We start from the raw sequence: 22,622 nt of genomic DNA, 5'->3' as shown, positions 1-22,622 counted from the left end.
GTGGTGTCGCTCGGGTTATGTGGGAAGAGGTGAATCATGCTTTACCGGGGCTTTACGCTGCCACGGGAGCAGACACTGTAACACACACCACGAGACAGCACCCTAAAGCGCACGTACGAGCAGAAAAGTGACATTTTCTCATGTCTTTTTCCCTTAGCGTTAAAATCAAGTTGGTCCTTCCTGCCCCGCAGCAACCTGCTCCCTCAAGGTGAGAGGCTGCTCTCACCCCTCATCACTTCTCCTTTTGCCCTCTCCCTGCCTTCTTGTGTGTGGGCAAGAAAACGTGACCCTCCCCAGGAATGGACGGACGATGAGTAAACATCTGGTCCAACAACAACCCCTGCTAACTGGAGCAAGCTGCCGTCCTCGTACAGCATCCTCAGAGTTAATGGTTTGCTTAATTAACGGAGGCTGCAGTGCAGAGCACTGCCTGACCAGGGCAGGGTTTCACAGGGCTTAAACCTCCTTTAAACCCCCTCCCCCAGCACAACCACAGTGCTTGGAGCTCTGTTTTACCGCTGCCCTTCTTATCCCTCCGCTCGTGGTACAACATCAATCTTTATCCTGAAGAACAGCAGCGCGTTATTTGGATTTGCTTTCTTCTAGGCAGGGTCTAACGCTGCTTGGAGCCCTAACGCTGTCTTAAAAGGAAAAATAAAAGCATTTTGCTGTGACTAACGCTTTAAAAGACAACTCTTCTTTTTCTAAAGGTGTCATCCTGTACCACACAAAAGTAAACGCAGCAAAATCATGAGGGCTCTCCATAAATATGGATGATAACCCAAAACTCTCTGTCTCTACGCAAGGGAAATCCCCCTCCCTCCCGTTACAGCTAGAGCCAGATAATTGATACAATCCCTAATGTTGACACACTAAATGTTTTGTAACAACAGAGGGGAGAGAATCTGTTTATCTAAAACCCCATTTGGAGTGACATAAGACTATCACTTTTTTGGTTAAATACCAGAAAGAATATCAATTCTTTGGCTGATATCAATCTAACCAGATCCATTTAGACTGACAACTCGCATTTCCCTGGTTTGGGGAAGAAGGGGGGGGGGGGAAGTTTTGCTTCCCTAGATCGAAGACTGTTAAGTCCACACTGATGTTTCTTTCCTTTTTGGTGGGGGGAAGTACGGGCCCCCCCACCCCCAGATATCGAGTGAGCTCCTCTAGAAACAGAGGGTGATTTGGGGGGTCTCAGACGGCCACCCCACCCGTGACAGCTGGCTGCGGGGCTGGGTTGCCTGCTGGCTCGGGGAGAAAGTCACAGGAACATTTCTTGTCGGCTTCCATCTGTAAAGCCAGATTTTACAAAAAACTTGCGGCGGGCAGCAAAACTCAGGCTTCAAACAACAAACCCAGCCGGTTCTTCCCGCAGGGACAGGAATGATTTGCATCCGTCCTGAGCCTGCGCTTAAGCTTTCAAGCGGGCAGAGACACCCAATGTCATCACGTACGGCAGTTTTAGCAGCACTAAGGTTTTAAAATAATCCCTTTTTTTTTTTCTTCCCCAGTTGCCCCAGCCTCCCGCTGACTGCGGCTCTGCTCTACCCCTTGCAGCCAGAGGAACCTGCCCCAGCCCACTCGTTTCACACTGCCTTTTCTTCAGATAGTCTTTCAGAGGGTCACAGTTCAGCGCCCTGACCCTGCGGAGCAGCGTGCCGAACATTTCCCCTCCTGGGCCCATCCAGGCTCTCAGGGCTAACATGATCCCCCGGACAGGTGCTGAGCTCACTAATGGCCTGCGATCCAGCTGGAAAAAAAATAAACCAGGATTAGAGCTAGCCAAACCTCTTCTGTTGGAGCAACAAAGTCATTTACCGCAGCTTAAGGGGAGTTAATTTTTTGGAAGGAAAAAGGCACGAATGGAGAAAGAAGGAGGCTTAGAGAAGGGAAAGGGATGGGAGGCAAAGGTCTGGGCTGGGGCTCAGCCCTGCGCCAAGCGAAAGCTGCTGTGCAGAGGGGGGGACGCAAGTGCTTCGTGCCCACCGAGGGTGGGTAACGGCTGCCTGCTGCCCCGGGAAGCGGCACCGAGGGAGCTGGGTTTCCTCACCAGGCACCGCACGGTGACGGGTGCTCGGGGACCGTTAACGATGCTGGAAAAGCTGCCGGAGGAGTTGGACACCGTCATCCTACTTCAGAAAATAAACAGATAAATGTCACTCACTGTCCAAGTGCTATCAGCACAGACGCTGTTGTCAATAAATCAGAAGTATCTAGGAACAGCTTGAACAACTTTTATTTTTTTTTTTTAAAGTGCTTAAAACGTAAATAACAAGCTCTTTATAAACATCAGTTGCAACTATTAAAACATGAAACACACAGAACCCACTTCCTGCGTACACGAAGTACAGGGAAATCAACAACTCCAAAAACCCCCGACGCTTCTCTCTCCCCTTTTGGGATGTTTTTCCACCCCACGTTTAGAACACAAAACACACGGCGGTTTCTTCACAGACAAGTCGTAAGGCTGCGTCTACGTGACATTTGAGTATCCACATCCTTTCAGGTTTGTTCCAGTTTAAGGATATACCTCGGTGGTTCTTCTGGCCCGTAACTCTGAGCCAGAAGGGCCAGTCAAGGCAAAAATAAATCACTTGGCCAGAGTTCTTTAAAAACAAGAAACCCAGTTGCAGGCTGAAACCAAAAGCTGAGCGCAGCTGTGAGCAACAGCACCCTGCGGAAGACCTTGTGAAACAGCTTGGAAAGGGAAGGACCAGGAAGCAAAAGAAAACTAGTAATTGTTATGGCCGTGTTTAAAATGGAACCGGCAAAAAGTCCATTAAAACCCTCTCGGCTGCTCGGTTCAGCAACGAGCGACAGCCCTCGGGCTGCTACCCTGCACGCTGAGCAGAAGAACTGCTCCCCTCCCTCTCTTTGCAAATAAATTGCTAAATAGGGAGACTTGGGACATGAGCAACTTGAGAATGTTTCCCCCGATTCTTTTTCTCATCTCTCCCTCTACGAGAATACATCTAGGTCCTCAAAACCATTTCCTGAGGTTTTTAACAAAAAACTATTATACAGCCTCTGGCTTCAGTGCTGTTGTGTGGGGAAGTGAAGCTTGTTTTATGCAGCAAGTAAAAACTGTGGTGGGTGAAAAAAAAACCCAAACAATCCAAAACCAAACAAAACCACAAACTTGCAGGACATCAGGGTGGAAAAACAGAGAACGAAGACAGAAGCATCTTTAAGATGCCTTTTCCTAAACACAAGTTGTCATTTGTAGATACCTCTGAACTTCTAAACGCTCAAGGACAGACATGAAATGTCAGGACAGCCTTGGCTGTCGTTACAGCTTGGTCTTTTCCGTTAAGCCCCGTCTCACGGCGATGCCAAGGTACCTGTGCCGTACCCCCGCCTCGGCCCTCGGACGCTCCCTGCTATCACCAAGTCGAGGGAAGAACGTTTCAGCCCCGCTTGCTCTGCTCCAGCCTCGGCTGAGACGGCGCGGGCTCCTGCCGCGGAAGGCAGTTGAGGGAGGGTGTTGCTCCGCTGCGATGGAGGCAGGTCACAGGAGGAAACACGTATTGCTGAAAAGGCCGTACACCCGATACGGCCTGCTGTAGCTGAGATTAACTTGAATATATAAAGTGCAAAACATTCGAGTTTTGGAGAGGGGGAAAAAAAAAAGGCAGAGCTGACTAAGGGAGAGGGGGGATTAGGGAGGTGGTGAGAGGCGATGGAGGAGGAGGGGCAGCAAGATCCCTATAAACATTGGCACTTGTGTGGGGGGAGCACCTGCAACGCTGATCGCTGACGGGGCAGAAGTCCCAGGAAGCCACTATTTTGGAGAGAACAGAGAGCCAGCACAGGCCCCTGCCTCTCGGGGGAGATTTCGGCTCTACGCCCGCCTGGCGTAAGCCTTCAGCACCCCTGCCCAGCATCCCTGCCCCTCGGCGGGGCTGCCCCTGCTCCCCGCCCTCCTTCCCGCCCCCCGACGCTCTTCTGGACTGCTCTCTAGCTGTCCCTGCCCGCTGCCAGGTAAAAGGGAGAGCTTCTCCACAAGAGATATCCACGCAGAACAGGAACCCAGCGCTCAGGCCATGGGATCTCTTGAATATATAGGCAGAGAGAGGTTTCCGGTCCTTTTCTGTATGAAGAAACACCTGCCCTCAGACCCTCACATCTTACACCAGAAACAACGTCCCCGCAGCAGAGACACAGAGGGAAGGGGAACACAAAGATGCAGGCAGAGAAGTGCAAAACCCCAGATTACTTCCTACAAAGGGCAGGCAGGAACTAAAGGCTCGTGGCAGGTACCTTCCCCGGTAACAAACCCTCCTTCTCCCATGATGGTCTACGGGCTAGATATGACCAAACGTTTTCAGAGACAGCAACACCAAATCTCCTTTCCAGCCGGTATCTCTAACCCTACAGCCTACTTCTCTGACCTCAGACTTTGCACCTGACCCAATACTGACTTTATCCAGCTGTATTTTGTCTCGGAACATTGGGCTTGCTCTTCCCCCAGCGTCATCTCAATATCTGTACCTCCCACGCCACGTGAGCTGCCCGAGCAGAACTCCTGCCAAAGACCAAAAGCACAACCTGCGCGCAGGGGTGAGAAGGCTCTGCTGTCTGCGTTTAAAAATAAACTCACCTGGTGCGGATTAGCAGGCAAACGGAAGAGAAAGCTGCCCGCAAAGTGAGAACTGGATTTCAGAGCCTTTTTTGGTAGGAAACTGCTATTGTTCTATCGCAAAAGGCACGATTTTTCGAAGTGATGGTATGCATTGAAGCAAGTAAGGAAAAAAGAATATGAAGGTTTTAAAAGAATCCAGTAACTTTGGGAGATCTCCAGGAGAGAGAAGATGCCTTCCATGTCCAAGACAGCTCAAGTCCAACACCAACTGACCCTCTGCCTGCATGGGCACCTTCTCTAGCCCAAATCCTGGCAGAACAAGAGAGGGAGCAACATCCTTTCTACACCCTTCCACAGCATCTCCAAACCAAAAGCTGCGCTGTACTCCGGTGCAGCCGGGAGCATCGCTCCCCAGCCTGAGGCTAACATCATCTACGCTTGTTAAACCGGGTGAATCGGAGGCCGTTAGACAGTCACTCAGCGATGAGTAGCGAGAAGCGTTCAACTCCGGAGAGAGCTGGCCTACAACGCCTACGGGTGGGCCCAGGCCACCAGAGACCCGACACTGGTGCGCTGATGCGATACAATTTGAGCGGTGTTTGGTACTAATACCGGCTTGAAGGGGGCCTGCGAGGATTACTGGATTGCTAGCTTTGACAGAGCGTTTGGCGGGTGTCTGACCTAGCAGGATGTCATGCATAGAGGCGGCTGGGCGGTCAGAGCCCCTTCTCTGCACACGAGCTTCGGTCCCGATGGCATTTTCCTGTTGCATGGAGAAAGACGATACAAAGTCAATGGTGGGGGGCTGCCAGTGGAAAGCAATTCCTGCAGGCGCAGGGAAGGAGGAGTGTAATACTGAGTAGAAAATTCAGCTGTGGTTTATACACAGAGTCCCCCGCCCAGGGCACGCTGGTGCCAGCCAGCCTGGTGACGGGTTGGGAGGTGTGCAAGATGATCTCCTGCAGTGCTGACGGTGCACAAACCATCACTGGCCCTTCTCCCGTATTGCGAGTTCAGTTTTGAGCTGGGGAACCGAGGCAGCATCACGACTCTGCATGCACATCGAAGGAACTGACGCCGCTCACAGTCAGGCGGTGACGTTGGCTTGAGTCCTTTATGGCCTCTGACTCCGGTGCAGTGGCTTTGGGTAGCATCTCCAATACGGTACCGGCACAACTTGGAGCTGGATCTTCAGACAGAGACCCTTCGTTTGGGGGTACAACATACGGGGCAGGAAGGGAAAGAGGCATCCAACAGTAGCCCCTTCCCCTAGCTGCCTGGCCGAGCAGGCTCAGCAGACAGGAACACGCTGGTTAAGCATCCCTGATGTCATCAACCAATTTGACACCATTCACCAGCCAGGCTACACCACTTCAGAGAAAAAGAGATGTGGAAGAGTGTGGGCAGAAGAGCAGCAGGAGCAGGAGGTGGGTGAGGTGGTTGGTTTCCAGCTCTCAAATGTCTGTGGACCACTTAAAGCATTGGCAGGATGAGTGCCTGAGAAGATGCCGCTTGGTCACAACAACAGGAACCTGAGGAGGCGTCTGCCTCCTGTGGAGGGCTCTGCTCCTCCCCACAGGGTGGGTGACAGCCCACCACCCTGTAGCTCCCTGGAGCCAGAGCTGGGATAAGCTTGGGCTGGGGAGGAGCAGATAACCTGTCCCGCTAAACTCTGCGAACAGAAGCCACTGGAGCCCTCTTGTAAGAGGAAGGGGGGAGCGCAGGGATGTTTGCAGCGTGTTTATTGGAGAAGTGCTGTAGGCAAGTGATGCTCGTCTCTGCGGAGAGGTTACTTGGTCTTGCTTTCCCCCAGCGGGATCTGGAGGAGCGTGGGAGACTGTTCCATGATGCGCACCAGCAGCTGGTCGATGTAGTTCTCTAGTTCATGGATGTGCTCCTCCTTCTTGCTCAGCTCCTTTTCTCTCTGCAGCAGGAGCTGGATGAGTTCATCATGGGTCAAGTGATAATACTTGGCTGACTGGTCCGGTGCGGTGGGATCCTGTGGTAGAAACCAAGAGGAACATTCAGCAAGTCAAACAAAAACCGCTGGTCCCATTAGCATTTGCAAGGTGCAGCAAGAACCAAAGCAACCAGTATTTTCTATGTCTGCCTGCTTTCCAAAACTGACCCGACGAGCCTGAGACATTGCGCAGCTAGCATGTCGTGTCTTTACAAAGCAGCTTTCCCACATGCCATGCAGTCGCCAAAAAAATACTGGAGGCAGAACAACTGCCCAGACACCCAGCCAATGCAGGCCTCTCCATCGGCTAGAGGTGACTGCTGAGCACTGCCACCAGCTGAGTGAGTCATTTAACTGGTTTCCCCCAAAGATTGTGTCAAACCTCTTTCCCCCAGCAGTTAGAAGCTAAGGGCATGGGCACAACGGAGCCCATTAGCCTGGCATAACGAGGCCTGGCATTAGCTACTTTCCCCTTCCCCAGTTCTCCAGCAGCAGGCCTGGATGACAGCAAGAGAAGAGAACTAAGAGCTGAAAGACCCCTCAGGAGCTCCCAGAGGACAAGAGCCCCAGAGGAGTCCACTCAGGTGAAGCCCAGCAGCAGCATTTTACATATCCAGTTGGGGAGGCAAAAAGAGCAGCAGTGGACAAAGGGAAGGAGAAGGCAATCGTGTGAGACTCTGCGCCTAGACATATCACACAGGTATTTTGCTTGTCTCAGCATGGCAGAATTTAAAATACAGCCAGGCAAGCCGCATTTGAGCAATGCTCCAGGAAGCACCTTCCCTCTGTCAGGAGAAAAAAACCCTTCAGGCCTTCAATCAGGCAGCTATCACATGCCCCATCCCTCAGGTCTTGCGGATAACCAGGCATTCGCTCATACACTGTACAATAAAAACCCCAAACCAAAGCAAGCAACTGGAGGAGAACAATGGGGTGAGAAGGTCCAGCGGCCAGGTCATGGAGGAAGGGAGGTGAGTGGGAGGCTGGGCAACCAGGATCAAAGGGGTTAACACACATGGTTCCGCTCACACCATGGCAGGACCCTGTTCTACCTCCCCCAACACCAGTTTTCTGCACCTCTGTCACCAGCTACAGAACATCTCAAGCAGGTGGGAACGCAGCTCTCAGCTCAGTGGTAGGTTCCTACCTTTAACGTCTTTGAGTCCGTTTTCTCTGGGTGAGAGGATGGGGCCACAGGTTGGATGCTGCTCGTGGTGACTGTCTTCAGCTTCTCCAGGCCATTGCTCAGAGCGCTGGTCAGGCTGGACCTGTGCTGCTGCTGCTGCTTCTTCTCACTGGAGACCTCTTGCACCACAGTGCTGATGGGTTTCACTGGGTGAGGACTAAGGAGAACAAGAAGGTTGGACAGTTAACACCCTGCCGAGCTGGGGAGTGACGCTGCTGCCTCTCCCTACAGTTTTTAAGGGGATAGGACCCACTTATCAAATTTAGTCAGCTCCACACAGCTAAATCATCTGTGTCTGTGTTGCTCAAAGCTCACCTGCTCTGAGGAGAGAGGGGAGAGCCACCATCCTTCAGAGCAGGCAGCTCACAGCACCCTCCACCGCTGTTTCCACCCAGAGATGAGATAAGGAGCCCCAGGACGTGTGTTCGGCCAAGATACAGTCAGGTCCCCATGCCCACAGCTATGCTGCTCTGTCCGCACCGACGGGCTGTGGGTCCAAACTCCCAGCTGCCAGATGTTGGCACAGCTGGGGGAACGTAACCCAGGTCCAATGTAATTGGGGGCTGCTACAGCCACTGCCCAGAGGGGCATTTTGCTGCCCAGGAGCCCCCAGATCAGTGTCTGGGGTCACCACTGATGCTCCTGCACCACTGCGCATCAGTTCCTGCGCTGCATCAGCTCAAGAACTGGACTCCACCTGCCTGGAAGACACCACAGAATCTGTCCCCCTCCACTAGCCAAAAGGGAGGGCGAGGAGATGGTGTCTGAATGCACCTTCTCTGTCACTTAAGGGGGAATTACATTTGCATTTCTTTTTGCCTCACTCCTCACCCAAAAGATTATTTCCGGGCTCACAAAGCGAGTTTGCTTTTCAGCGTGATGGAAAGAGAAGTGACCTGATGCTGTCCTCCTGCAGGGAACAGGCAGACCTGTGCACCGTACTCGTAAAATCTACCCAGGAGCTCTGCGAAGCCTCTGCGCTCATCAGATGTGGCAGCCACCCTGCAAAGGGTGATAATCCCAACTGCTGAGAGTCCGAACAACACCGCGGGGGAAGGGGGACGTCTTGCTGGCAGGAGCTCTCAAGCAGGGCAGCCAAGCGCAGTCTCTCTTTACAGATGGGGACCTCAAGGTGTTGGTGGGACGGGCTGCAGGAGGAGGAGTAACACCCACAGTCACTCCGTGAGCTGATGGCTGGGCTGGGACAGGCCCCTCTCAAGTCCAGCTTGTGCTGTAACCGCTCGATGGTGCTTTATTTCCATTCTGAAAGCAGAGGAAGGGGTTTTCAACCCTGCTCCTGGTCAGAGATGATGGGTGAGGCTGGGACAAAGGTAGCATCATGTAAGGCATCAGGTGGCCTTGAGGCCCACGTCCTCAAAGCTGCTGTCCCCATACCTTGTCAGTGGTGATGGGATCAGGATGTACCAAGCAATTTCCCTGTTGTGCTGACACAGCATGTCTGGAAGTCCTCTTCAACCACGATGATGCCTCCTGTCACCCATTTACTAGGAGAGGACAGCAATGGTAGCCACTGACCAGCTCCAACAAGCCAAAGGAGCAATATCCCCTGTCAGAGCTGTCCAAGCACGTGCACAGAGCCAAGGGTTCCCGGACAGCTTGAGAGGATGGAGAGGGAGCCCACAAATCTGCGTGGGAGCCCACTGACAGCGCCAGGACTTGCAGAAGTCGCCATTCTGCATGTCAGCCTCAAGCACTCTCCACCCTTCACCAGCAGAGCTGCAAACACCGTGATACGGCGTTACAAGCGGTCCGGCAGTTCTCCGTTTGATGTAAAACGGGGTGAGAGTGAACTGGACCGGAGGTCGTACACAGATCCTGAAAAACTGCTCATTCCCACGTCTTTTAAAAACCAGAAGTAATGACTTTGCTTGCTTGAACCACTGCTAGCCTCCTTCCTAGCCCAAAATGAGTGGGGTTCTCTGCAGGATCTGAGGAAAGACAGCTCTGCTACCACTGTAGGACTTCCCAGACACTGTGTTTTGAGGAACGGTGGGAGGAGAGTGGCAGGGGGCTGCCAGGACTGCTCATCACAGCCAGATCTGAAGGTAAGCACCCCAAATGCCATCGCTGCCTCATGCGTCCCCACAGCATCCCTGAGGCTAAGACCAGAGTCCGGCTGCAGAAGCAGGAGACTGAAACCCCTAAGCAAAAGGTCTGCAGGGCACTGGCTGGCTGTCACCCAAACCATTTTACACCTCTAAAAGGGACCTCTTTTGGACCAAACTTACCGAGGTCATTCTATGGAATGGAAACCAGCAACAAGCCTTGGGATGCCAGTGGGATACAGTGGGATAGCCTGGATGCATTTTGAAAGCAGGGGGATGTTTCCCACTGCAGGTCTGGTTGCAGGCAGCTTTCAGCCCCATTGTCAGTGGGAACACATTAATTCCTGCAGAGCTGGAAAAGGTATTTAAAAAAAAAAAAAATTGTTATCCCATTCCTTCTGGCTGAGAGGATAGTGTGTGCAGGGCTCCTGCCCCTCGGCTTGTTGTTCTGAGGAGATCCGAAAGCAGGAGGTGTTCCTCCACCTGCGTCCCGCCCAGGGACAGTCGGCACCGGGTACTTCCAGGGGAGCAGAGCTTGCTTCACGGCTCACAGCTACATCAGCAGATCCATCAGGACTTCAGAGAAGTTGGACCTGTTTCCATCTGCTGGTTGATGAATGTGAACCTGAGAGTGGAATTAGTTGCTCACACCGACAGCATGCCTCGTCCGCTACTGCATCTCGGAGCAGACAGAAGTCTACCATGAATGTTAACAGGTCGAAGATGGAACATCTCAGGGTGACGGTGGCACAGCCCTGGTCCCTCTCTCTGAGCAAGCCTTGCTGTGTCACAGCGCAGCTTTCACCGATGCTCCCAAGGTCACTGCTGAGCACAGTGAAAAACCAGGGAGATTCCCCTACAGCAACTTGGAAATTAAGTCTTTATGAACCCATTAAAATGCTTCTCACAGAGAACAAGACAACAAATCCATGGAAATCAGTCTCTCGAGGGTACACTGCTGTGCCTGCGGCAGCACACAGCACCTGAGGGGCAGACCTCCGTGGAGAAGGGGTCTACGGGAGGAACGGGAATGCCTGAACTCGGGATCAGCAAGTCTTCTCCCAGCTCTGTCTGTGGACATGGGGAGCCACTTCTGAGCTCCAAGGGCCCCACAAGGAATACATTCAGATGACAGACTGGCACGTGACTTAACCTGAAACCTCCTTTTCAGAAGAGGACAATTCTGCTGCACTCCTGACATCAGGAAGGCTCAAAGCAGCGTGTGCCAATACCACCTTAGCACCTGTGACGTCCCCAACCCCGTCACCTACAACTGCCATGACATGCTGCAATAGTCACAGTTGAATTTCCGATCGATGGGTGAGGAGCTGCACAACTGCTAGGCTCCTCCAAGGCACCGGAGTCCCCAGAGCACTGTCACGGGCTGTCCTTCAAGTCCCACCTGTACTAGGCGATGTGACCAGACACACCTTCCCAGCCATGAAGGCACTATCCCACCCTTCCCCAAAGAGCAGAAAGGGGAGCCTCCGTACACTTGAGTGTTGCAACTGCTGCTCCGAGCACCTGCCTTACCCCAGCAGCAACAGTTTTGTGTTGGAGACACAGTTTGGAGAGCAGGGAAGGATCTGCAAATGCAATCCCGACACATGCTCTTCTGGTCTCTGAATTCCCCAGCACTGTCTTTAAATCTGGCACGCCAGAAGCTGTTCCAGGAGGACACAGCCTCCGAGCTCACCGTGACCAGGAGGAGGCCTGGCCAGACTGGGCAGGACGTGCTGGTGTCACTCAGATACACAGATCTACCATTCAACTTGCCATCTACCGCCAGCACAGAGCCCCTCTGGCCACCCGGGTCCCCACACCCAGGTTCCCTCCCTCCCGAGGAGGGCACATAACCCAACACACCAGCCTCTCAGTAATCCACACCAGGCACCAGCTCCTCCTTTATCTGATGGAGGAGAAAGACACTTTTGTCCCAGCTGAGCCTTCGTGCCTGTTCTAAGTTTGAAGTCTTTCCTTTGTCCTTCCGCATCTTTTCTTTGTCTACGTGCCACTGACCAGCGTAATAGATGGTTCTAGGAAAGGCAACCATCACCACAGGGACCCAGAGAAGGGCCTTTCCACCCTTCCTCTCTCCCTCCATGACAATTAGTCCCATCTCCCCAACCTTATAAAGCAGTGCAGATCCTCAGAGCCTTCCACAGAGACCTCAGTAACTCTTCCAAGGTTCTTCAATCACAGCAGCAAGTATTCAAAACATCCATGTTTTACAGGTAGAGAAACCAGAGCAGAGGTGTTCAAGGACTTCTCAGATGTCTCTCATGACAGAAGCCAGCACCGACATGACAACCAGCTCATAGGTGCGAGCCCATGTTCCTCCCACGAGCCAGCCAGGCCTTGGATGGATGCACAAAGTCCAAAGATGACTGTGAGCGCGTACTATTGACAAAGAGAGCCCTGGGACTAAGCTTCTCACTGCCTAGTTTTACCCTTTGGGATTGCAGGACACTTCTCTTTCCATGAAACATAACAAACCACCAAAATTAGTAGGTTTCTGTATACCTGGTATCTGCAGATTTTAACAGGTTTATCTGTTGGAGGATGAATAATCCAATTAAGAATGATTTAAGGATCTGGCCTCAATAAATTAAAAAAAAAATAAAAAAAATCACCTAACGGACTCATTTCTTGCTGGTCTTTGCTCCCGAGGTCATTTTGCACATCAAATCCACACTCGAGCCAAGGAGGGATCCCCACACAGAAGGGCAGGAGCTCAGCTAAGTTCTGGTCCCCATCCTCTTGCCCTCTCTCTCCCTGGGGACACGACCAGTATTATTTTTGGGCCAGATGGGATTTTATCATTTCAGTCCCCCCACGAAGCTCCATTTGCCTCCTGCAGCAGTGATTTATTTGATCAGCCTCACTTCTGCAACAAGACCCCATGTCCCCATGTAAACCGTAAGAGCTCAATCCTTGATGCCCATGACAGAGCTTGTGACAATTTTCTGCCCAGGCAGACCAGGAGGTGTACTGGGACAACTAGATGAACCGAAGGACACAGAGCAAGACTCCACGCCCTAAACCCAGCATCCTTCTCTGCTTCACGGCATTTCTACAAGCCCTAGACTGACCTGGGAGGAGGAACAGCCCCTTCTTTCCTCAGATGCACTGCCACGGTACCCCCCTTCCCATTCCCGTTATCCTTAAGGCTAAGTCCCATTTGCTTCATAACCGATGGGCGTCTCGGCAGGAGGGAGAGGAGAACGGCATTTTGTCGCCACCCTGGTGAAACTACCTTGGGTTTTTTTTGGAGAGAAGAAGGTTTTTAGTACCTGATGGTCGTTTAAAAAGGAAAGAAACCAAAGCTGAATTAATGAAAAGGGAAGGGCAGAGCTGTGTACATGCCATGAAGGAACTCAGGAGAGCATCAACGGCTGGAAACTCTCCTGGCAGACATGGAAAAGGCACCTATTTTGCAAGCACAGGGAAGATGATGGAGCCAAAATTAGCACTGAGTGAAATGCGGATGCAGTTCTGACGCGGCTGAATTTTCAGCTGGGGCAGGTCTTGGATGCATCAAACCATTTGCCCTAGTTTAGAGCAAACACAGGACACCAGTGACCATTCCCCACCGTGATCCAAGAGAGCTGAGGCTTCAAGCTGTTCAAGCTGGACTCTCTGGGACCACGGGAAGGTGAGGGAAGAGGACCCACAGCAACATGTGGAGCAGCCTCCTTGCAGTCAACCGTGAGCTGCTGACACTGAGCCGGGGTCCACTTATCGGCCCCCCGATAAGAGCAGAAGGGAGACAGGGTTCACCCCTACCAAATAACACATCCCTTCGCCTTCCCCGGAGTGCTCACCTGGTCATCTGCTGGAAAAAGGGCTTCTCAGCTGGCTGTGTCTCCCTGGGCAAAACCACGAGTGCTGAAGCTTGTGTGTCACCGGACTGCGGCAAAGGGCAGGGCTGGGCGGCTGCGTGGCTGGTCGCGGCGGGGACCCCGCTGCTCGCGGGGCACGCAACAGGGGAAGGGAAATCAAACTGTTTAGGGTTAGTTGCAGCCACAAGGAAAGGGGTGGAGAAGGCCAAGGGCTGGCTGTCATGCAGGAAAGGAGGCTTGGCTAGCGGGTCCCTGGGGAGGTTAGTGGGCTGGAAGCCTTGCCCAAGGGCTTCCTCATGGAGGTTGACAAAGCTGAAGCCTCCCTGACCGAGCCTTTCGGGCAGCACAGCTTGAACAGGGAGAGAGTCTGGTGGCTTCTCCACAAAGGGATTGCTTGGGGAATTTGGGCTGAGTGCCGGAGCAAAGGGATTTCTCAGGGCTGAAGAGTCCTGCCCATGCCTCTCCTCCACCCTATCTGGCTTCCAGAAATCGGCCTTCTTGAAGTCTATCCTGCTGTCTGCCGAGCATCGGCGCCACGGCCCCTCGGGCTCACTGGCAGGGGGTCTGCCCTGCTCTGCCTCCCGGGGGGAGCCGGCCACTGCCACGGGGGCACAATGCTCAGGCTGGCCTTCCTCTCGCCCAGCGGGGCCGGCCGCTGACCTGTGCTGCCCCTCACCACCACCCCACGCCGGCTCTGGCTGGGGTGGACTCTCCCCACGCGCTAACCTTTGGGGTCGTGCTGCCGGGCCGAGACCCGCGGCTGCCTCCTGCTCTTCCAGAGCCGTCCAGAAGATTTCCGGCTGGCCCAGGTCTAGCTTGGAAGGTGGGTTTAGCCTCGACATACTGGGCTCCTCAGGGAACGGCTCCTGTTGGGAGGCCATCTCCCACTTGGCACCATCTGCAGCCCCTGTCAGAGGAGATAAACCTGGCTGGCTCCAGCTCTCCTTAGCACTCGACTGGCCTAATCCACCCAGGGACAACTTCGACAGGCAAGTCTCAAACTGCTCAGCCGCATCCGTCTCAGTCATGTCTGACCAGTCTTCCCCCAAACAGGTGTCTCTGTTTGCCAGCTCGCTAGGTCTCGCCTCCTCATTAGCTGCTGAGTCCGCAGTGGCGGATTCAGCATCCTTGGAGACTGGGAACTCGCTCCCGGCTTCAGCTGCGTCCATTCCCAGTGCGGGCGGGCTGGGAGACGCCGGGACAGAGGGCTCACTGCTCAGACGGCTCCTCGGCAGCTCCACGTCTGCCTTCAGGCCCTCCGTGTCTTCCCATCGCTCCTCACTGCCTCGCTGCCTCGGCTGCGGGTCACAGGCATCCTCCTCCTCACCGTCCCCTCTGCTGCCTGTGGCTGCGAACCACCTCGGAGGTTTGGGGGGCGGCGTGGCTGAGCCAGCCGCCATCTCCTCCCTCTCTCGGGTACCCGTCCATGGAGAGAGGACGACGTGCTTCTCGCGAATGTCGGAGCTGAGTTTTACACGGCTTTCACTGGCCTCGAGCCGCATACTAGCCTGGAGCCGGTAGACTGAAGTCCGTATGTCAAATGTTTCCTCCTCGCTACCAGGACCCTGGGGGTCTGTCCCTGGCTCAGGGGCCACAGGGAACCGTCGTGCTGCCACATCTGTGAGCACCCGCGGGGGCACGGCCGCCACGTTGCTGCCTGGCAGGGTTTCAGAGGCGAGCTCGGGGGCGAAGGTGCTTCTGGGCAACACACAAGCGGCAGCACGAGATCCGCTTTTGGCTTCGAAGGAGCCTTCGCTGAATAAGGCCGGCCGTGGGCCGAACACACTCTCCTGCCCCACGTGCTCCTGCTCAGCCACACTTTGGGCGCTCTCCGACAGGTCAGGAGCGGTTTCGGTGGCTATGGTCATCCATCCATTTGTCCCTGCACTAGAGGCTTCCTCCTCGTTACTGTCCCCTTCCTCCCTAGTACTATTTTCAGCAGTTAGCGATGTTGAAGCGTCTTTTTCCCCTGGATTTCCCGATGCAAACGCAGCTGTCCAAACTGTAGGCGTGCTGCTTTTCCTTCTCCTTCCCATTGACCCCGCCGACACAGGGCTCAGCACATCCTCTATCACGGTCGCTTCCTGGGTTGTGCTCACCAAGTTTGCCCCCACGTCTAAACTGGAGAAATTTGTCCAAGACCGTAGAGTTGCGGGCATTTCACTGCTGATTTGTGAATCGGCCTTTTCAAATACCTTTGTCCCCTTCTCACGAGCTGGCTCGGCCAATCTTTCCGTTGGGCTGGCTGCATCGGGATCGTCGATGAAAGCCATGCCCTCCGCCACCACTGAAGCAAAGAAGTTTTCCTTCTTCAGTTCTGGTTTGAGCCTGCTGGTCGCAAAGGCATCGAAGGTGTCATCCCACTCCGAGAGGGGAGGAGGGACGGCGGGTTTCTCATCCTGAGGAGGAAGGTCTCCTTGTGATGGGGGAGTAGTTTCTGGAACGGGGACACAAATGCTTTTGGCTGGAGACTCCCACTCCGGGTCTTTGTGTCTTAGGGAGGCAGAGGGATTGCAATCCTCAGAGGAATAAAAGCTCCCAGCGACCTCTGTTGAAGCATGCGGCTCAGACGGGAAACTAGAGAAAAAGTGAGTAGGTGAAGGAGAATTTAGTACCTGGTCAGCGAGGAGGTCCTCAAAGAAGGGATTGCTCTGCAGGGAGTTGAGAAATGGGTTGGTAGGGGACAAGCATCCGGACTGACTGTCTCCAATAGCGGGAGAGAGGTTAGAGCTCGGCATGCTAGCGAGATGGGCTACAGCGGCAGGAGGAAACTGGGCAGGGGAGCAGGGAGGAAAATGAGAAGGAGCATCTGAGCTGGTTTCTACCTGAGGAGACACTTCCAGGCTGTGGAGGGAAGACAAAACAGTCCTCCTGGTTAATGCTGTGACAGTGCTGTAAGCATACACCACACACACTACAAATGCTTCAGTTCAAAGCAATGCAACGATCAAATACATACTCATCTCTCTTGTTAGGCAGAGCAATGATTATGGAGTCAAGGCGTGGAAAGGGCATGCACGACAAAAAGGAAAGGGCAGCCCTTCTTCTAGAACAGTCCTCCAAATTTCCCCTTTCTGCCTTAGCAAGCCCTAAGGCTCAGGAGCCCGGGAGGTTTTTCCCGCCTCCTGCGGCCTGAGGACTCAGCTCATTTTTTTTGTCCCAACGCTGGTGCGTGGCCAGGGCAGGCTGTGCACGAGGAGCTGGGCTGGGCTCTTGGATCAAGATTACCTCAACCAGTAAGAGCACGCAGGAGTGAGTCTCTCCCAGTTTACCCCAGTGTCTCGTTACTTGTTTGGCAACGTATCAGGACGACAGCGGACATGGTGCTCCCTCTTGCACAGGGGGTAGCGTGGCTGCGGGTGGCCAAAGAACCAGAGCCGAGCAGGAGGAGCACACGGCCAGGATGTGGCCCTGGCTCCACTCTTGACTCTGCCCAGCCACCCCGCACACCCCTCATCACATCACTTCTGGCCTGAGGTCCCGAGATGCCCGAACCCCGCCAGGGACCCCAAGAAGGAGGAAGGGATTCAGCACACCTCAGACTGTCAGCCTCCTCCTGCACCTCACCCCGAGTTAGGCGGCCAGTTCTTTGCTGCCTTTTCAAGAGGGACTACACCGACCTTTCTTTAGGATTTCATTGATCTTCCTTTGGGAACTCCTCCAGCAATGAGCATCACCACCCCCGAGGAAGACTTCCCATGCTGGGGCTGGCCATCTTGGAGGTTTTCACATCATGAAGCGCAGACACCCCACGCTCCAACCAGTGCTCCGACTGCCGTACTCCCTCCTCCTGAGCCCCCGTCCCCCCAACTCACCCCTGCCAAGAGCAGACCCATCCCCAGGATGGGGGCACCCAGCACCGGCACGTGTGGCTGCGCTGCCCCGTAACCAAGTCGGTGGGATTACTTCCCTCTGCATTGGCCACGAGCAGCTGAGCTTCATAGAGACCCCAGTCTCAGTTTGGGAGAAATACGGACATCGATCAGCCAGCACTGGGCTTATTAAAGTTTAACGAGGAATGAACAAAGTAATCGCTTTGCCAAAATGCACAGGGTATGTCCTGGGGCTGCATCGCGGTATTTTCCTGCCTCACCTGAGCTGCTGGTGGGGATCACAGATGGCACTGGAAGATCACGGTGAATACGCTGTCAAATGGCAAAGTTGCTGGACAACTATTTTCATCTGTTGTTACGGATGTCACAAAAAGCCTTAGACACATTTTAAAGCGCAAAAATGCCATCTTGAGGCAAAAGTTAACGACGTGTGAAGGTGCAGTCAGCATCAGCTACTTTTAAAGCCGGCTAGGTTAGGTGCCAGCAAACAAACGATGCACGGAGAGGCAGGAACCTGTGCACACTGCAGCAGCGGGGTAGGACCCACTTCTCCCCACTCCCGGCTACTTCAAAGCCCCCCTCACACATCATCTTCTGAGCAGCTACCTTGGAAAGGTGCCTGTTTGTGTAATCAATGCCACCAAAGTTCCCCCATCCCAGTTTTTAGGGACGCAACACACGCGGCAAGCAGCCGAGTGGGCTCAACTCCAGCACCCAGCAGACACTATGCCAGATACTATCAGAAAAACTAGTAATTCAGGCACAAAAAAAAACCCCCAAACCCTTCATTTCCCCTCAAACCTGCAGCTCACTTGGTGCTGCAGGCAGACACAGCTCATGGGTGCCCTCTCCTGCTGTCACTAAGCGGTGGTGGCCATGGCGCAGGTGCCCGTCCCTGTCCCCATCCAGCCCAAACCTCGCTCCACCGTGTCTCCACATCCTCCCCCCGCTTGGACCATGGGTCTGTAACAGGGTGGAAAACCCGTTATGGGCCGGGCACGCACCTCCACAGAAGGTAACTCTGAGAAGCCCAGCTCTTTCCGGGTGTTTTGAGGTCTCGGCGAGCACAGAAAACCTCCAGAAGCAGCGATGGGAGAAGCTGATGGAGAAGCTGATGGACCTTCAGGCACAAACCACCCCAGAGAGACCGGCAGCTGCTCTCTGCCTCGGACCCAACCTCTCCAGGCATGCTGTGACCTGGGGATCGGCAAGTGGTTGGGGTGCTCTGCACCTGAACCCTGCCTCCAGCACAAGACCCACGCCACAGGGCATCCTTGCTGTTCTGCAAAAGACCATCCATGAGGCAGCAGCGGTGCAGCACGACGGCATTTGTGCAAGAAGACAGGACAGCCCGTCTCTCCCCAACTCTCTGTCGTTGCTATTTGGTGTTTGCCATCCCAAACGCCTCAAGGCTGTGGCTCATATTGACAGGGTCCCTCAGTTCTTCTGGTTTTCTGAATGCAGAAGGTGCAGACAAATGCCTGCAGCTGCTGGGTGGCTCCATGCTCCTCAGCTGAACACACACGCTGGAGCACAGGCTCCTGTTCACTATCACTTGCTGCAAATTAATCTTTTTCCCTAATCACCCTCAACATTAAGGTCTCCAGAAGAGAAGCAGAGCTGCCCATGACCCCAGATCCAGCCAAGTGAGTTCACAGGATCCACAAGTGGGTTTTATCTATGGTGGAACAGGGCAAAATGTGACAAATTTGCCTTTCCAGCTGGAAGGGGAAGGCAGTAAGGTCCAACCTAAACCACCACCATCTCAGGGTGGCTGCAAACAGCACCCGCCACTGCCCTACCTCTGCTTGCTCCTGTGACTGCTCCTTCTCACTAGCACTTGCTTTAATGTTTTGGTCCAGATTAATATCCCTCATTCATAATTCTGCTTAAACAGCATTTAGTGCTGAGTAAGAGCAACCAAGGCCTGATCCAGCCAGCTCTGCTGGGCTCTAGCACTAAATAGCTACAGAACATTCATCAGCTTCAGGCTCCTAATGAGTGCTCACTGGTAACGACCTTCACAGCTGCCAGAAGACTGAGTGGTTGAAGTTCCCCAGGGGATGGCTGATGATAGAGCAGCTCCTCACTTGGGCAGACATAATGGGTGGGCAGTGCCTCAAATTGCACTGATCCCCCACCCACAGAGGTGAGAAACAGGTTCAAGGTCTCTTCAAACCCACTTGAGATGATTGTGTCTTCCTTCCCCAAGTCATGATGGGACTCACAGGGTGCTGGACCTGCTGAGAAAGAGCAGCTCTCAGCCCTGCCAGCGAGCTGGTCCTAGGCCTAAGTGGCTGCCCACATGGTCTGGGCCACCAGGAACGGGGATGGTGTTTTCAGCAAGTCCCTGACTGCCCCGTGTCATTGCAACCTACACATCGGTGTCAAGATGCAGCGAAACGAAGGCTGCGCTTTGCCTGGGGAACGAGGTGGGTGAATGTGAATCTTTTCCTGGAGGGAAGCAAACCAGAAGCAATGCAGCCTCTGGCTCCAGCACAGGAGGACCCAAATCTCTCCCCTGCCAGCCAGCAGTCCCATATCATCCTCCCCCAGCATGTGCAGCCCGAGCCAACCTAAAGATATGACAGAACTTAAATCCACCTTGTTTTGGGGGATTACAGTTTTCCTCCTCCAAAACCCCCTACTGAAGTTCCCACTGCCCATCCCATTCCTGCTGGGACCCACTGGAGCTTGTTCGGGGGCTGCACAAACCCCTCTCAGCTGCAAACTCCTGGTAGCAGAGCCCTGCTCTCCCCGTGAATAACCCACCCCACAAAAAACCCCGTTTCCCCTCTCTGATGAAGGATGCTGGAAGTGTTCAGCGAAACAAGGAGCCGAGGACAGCGTGTTCCTCTAGAGGGAAACCTCCGCTTGCAGCAGCCTGGTGGAAGATCTTTGCTGCATTGAAACGCTGACTCACCCTCCTCCTCCTCCCATACCCCAGCACACAGCTCCGCCAGCCAAAATAAATAGCGGGTACCTTTCTGCCCTCATTTATTTGTTTGGCAGCACTTCACAGACGCGTTTTAGCCTCTCAGCACAGGAAAAAAAAAAAAAAAAAAAAGAAAATATTGCTGAGCAACCCCCTGATGGAAAGTCTATTTCAAACAGCTTGTTCAATGCAGGGAGATTTTTTTTCTTTTTTCCTACACATCACAGCCTGAATTTCAGGTTGAAGGCAGCTGCCCCAGCTCCGCAGTCACAGAGCACCGTCCCCAGCCATCGCAGCCCATCTGCAAGAGGGTGGGTAACTCTGCACCACGAAGATAAAGAAAACAGCACATGCGCTGAAAAAAGCAGGGGGTTGGGGAGGGCAAGGCTCAAATCCAACCATAATGTGCTGAGGTTGAGAGCTGCGCTGAATCTTGAGTGGAAAGTCCCTCCTAGGAGGGCTGGATCCAGGGGAGTGCCGTGACCCTGCCATTTACAAGCTGCTTTTTGCGCCATTTCTCCATAGACAAGCAGACAGCCGGGGCTCGCTGCGAGTGAGCCGGGCAAGGTGGAAAACCAGCAGGTCCGGGGTGCCGGAGGCCCCAGCGGCAGCTTCAAAGCCTGGCAGGGATCAGGAATTTCCTCCCACCGGCAAAGGAGGACTTGTGCAGAAAGAGGTTGGGAAGAAGAGATGGCTACGGCAGCCCGGGACATTTTTGTACAGGAACCCAAGTGGGAAGGAGTCAGAGAATATACGCAAATGCTGCTTTTAAATAGCAATTTCAGAGGTGAGAGCAAGGGGTTTAGCTATCTGTGCAATAACTGCTTTACTCTCTTTCCCCTTGGTCCTCACCTGCACATCATCCCAATTAAAACGGACAAGTCCTGCTTTATAGAGATTTGCCCCAAAACCACAGGAATAAAAAAAAAAAAAAAATAGCAGAGAGAGGATCTGGGCAGTAGGAGCCCAGATAGATGCAAAGTGCCAACCCCAATACCTGCTTCTAGGGGTGGGAGCGGGGCTGTGCTCTACCTGGACAGCTACAAAGCAGATTTGTCTCACCAGGGCTGAGCTGGTGCCAGCTTAGGATCCGATTCACCATCCTGCTTCATGTCCCTCCCTGGGAAATGCGGGCTCAGCAGACAAAGGGAAGACAGAGGCATTCTAAGAGCCATTTTTCACCCCTGTGGGCTTCCCGTACGCCTCGTGCCAGAGGGAAAATGTCCAGCTCCATCCCTGATCATTTTTACCCTGCGACTGATCCAATGCAGACGTGCAGCTTTGCAGCTCGTGTGGATACAAGACCTGTGCCAGAGGTGTGACCCTGACGGCTCCTGCGATAGACTTATCTGCAGCGTCACCATTATGCGCGATGCCCTGGTTCTCATGGCACGGTGTTCATCTTCGTCAAACTCCGCAGCCTCCCAGGTTCTGCTCCAAAAGTTCCCAGTAATGGTGCTTTGGAGGGGGCTGTCACACGCATCGGTGTTCAAGCCCACCGACAACCTCACCTGGTCCATCTGCGCCGCTCCCCACTGCCAGCCTGTCCGAGCATCGTGCTCCAATTGTTCAAAACCTTCTTCCCGTTTTCAGCATTTAGGAAATGTACTTTTTAGGAGTACATGACGAAGACTGAGGAATTTGGGTCAATATTTAGTCTCAATGCTGGACATAAGGGTATGGACTATGGAAAGAGGAGTGATGATCAAGGTGGGGAATGATTTTACATTTTCCCCCCATGAAAGCAGTGACAGAGGGAAGGGGCTTTAACCTGCAAATGGCACTATTACAATTATTTTTACAAGAGACAGGGCAATTTCTCTTTTTTCCTGCTGTCAAGCACAAGACAGCCCCACTTTATCATCCCGATTCATGCTGCAGGAAGCAGGACCTGAGGAGCTCTGATAACATTGTAGGAAACCCTGAAAATAGTTAAACCAATTGTTTTAGCCCCAGGCCTTGCCTCAAATAAACCTGCTGAGCTTCTTCCTTACATACAACCCTTGACCGCACAACCTTAAAAACAACAAACCCCAAACAGTCTTTTATTCAGGTCTCCAAAGAGCAAACACTATCTTCCTACTGCTTCTATTCAAGCCAGTATCAAAGCCCAGTAGCTGCTGCTGATTAGCAAAGCCGGGGTGAAAAGCAACAGCCTTTGGGACCTGCTTCCCCGTCAAGAGTCAGCGAACAAAAGTGTGTAAATAAGGGC

The 22,622-nt window shown here is 53.5% G+C and overlaps 1 protein-coding gene across 6 annotated transcripts in view; it reads right to left on the bottom strand.

Annotated features, from left to right (window-relative positions):
* Window positions 1-2,220: 2,220 nt before the first annotated feature.
* RAB11FIP5 (RAB11 family interacting protein 5) overlaps window positions 2,221-22,622 on the bottom strand; it is a 45,529-nt gene continuing 25,127 nt past the window's right edge. The window contains exons 4-7 of one of the 6 annotated variants that reach the window (XM_075752844.1): window positions 14,369-16,486; window positions 13,625-13,765; window positions 7,696-7,891; window positions 2,221-6,587 (exon numbers count right to left, since the gene is read on the bottom strand). In XM_075752844.1, coding sequence (XP_075608959.1) covers window positions 6,378-6,587; window positions 7,696-7,891; window positions 13,625-13,765; window positions 14,369-16,486 — 2,665 coding nt within the window. In that variant the 3' untranslated portion in view covers window positions 2,221-6,377. Of the gene's footprint in view, window positions 6,588-7,695; window positions 7,892-13,624; window positions 16,487-22,622 lie in introns of those variants that run through there. The other 5 variants (XM_075752842.1, XM_075752845.1, XM_075752843.1 and 2 more) reach the window with 5 other exon arrangements.

This window comes from Balearica regulorum, chromosome 4 (assembly GCF_011004875.1).
Source record: "Balearica regulorum gibbericeps isolate bBalReg1 chromosome 4, bBalReg1.pri, whole genome shotgun sequence".
In the NCBI taxonomy this organism is placed as follows: domain Eukaryota; kingdom Metazoa; phylum Chordata; class Aves; order Gruiformes; family Gruidae; genus Balearica; species Balearica regulorum.
The sequence above is the reverse complement of the archived record's forward strand: the minus strand, read 5'-3'. Positions and strand labels throughout refer to the sequence as shown.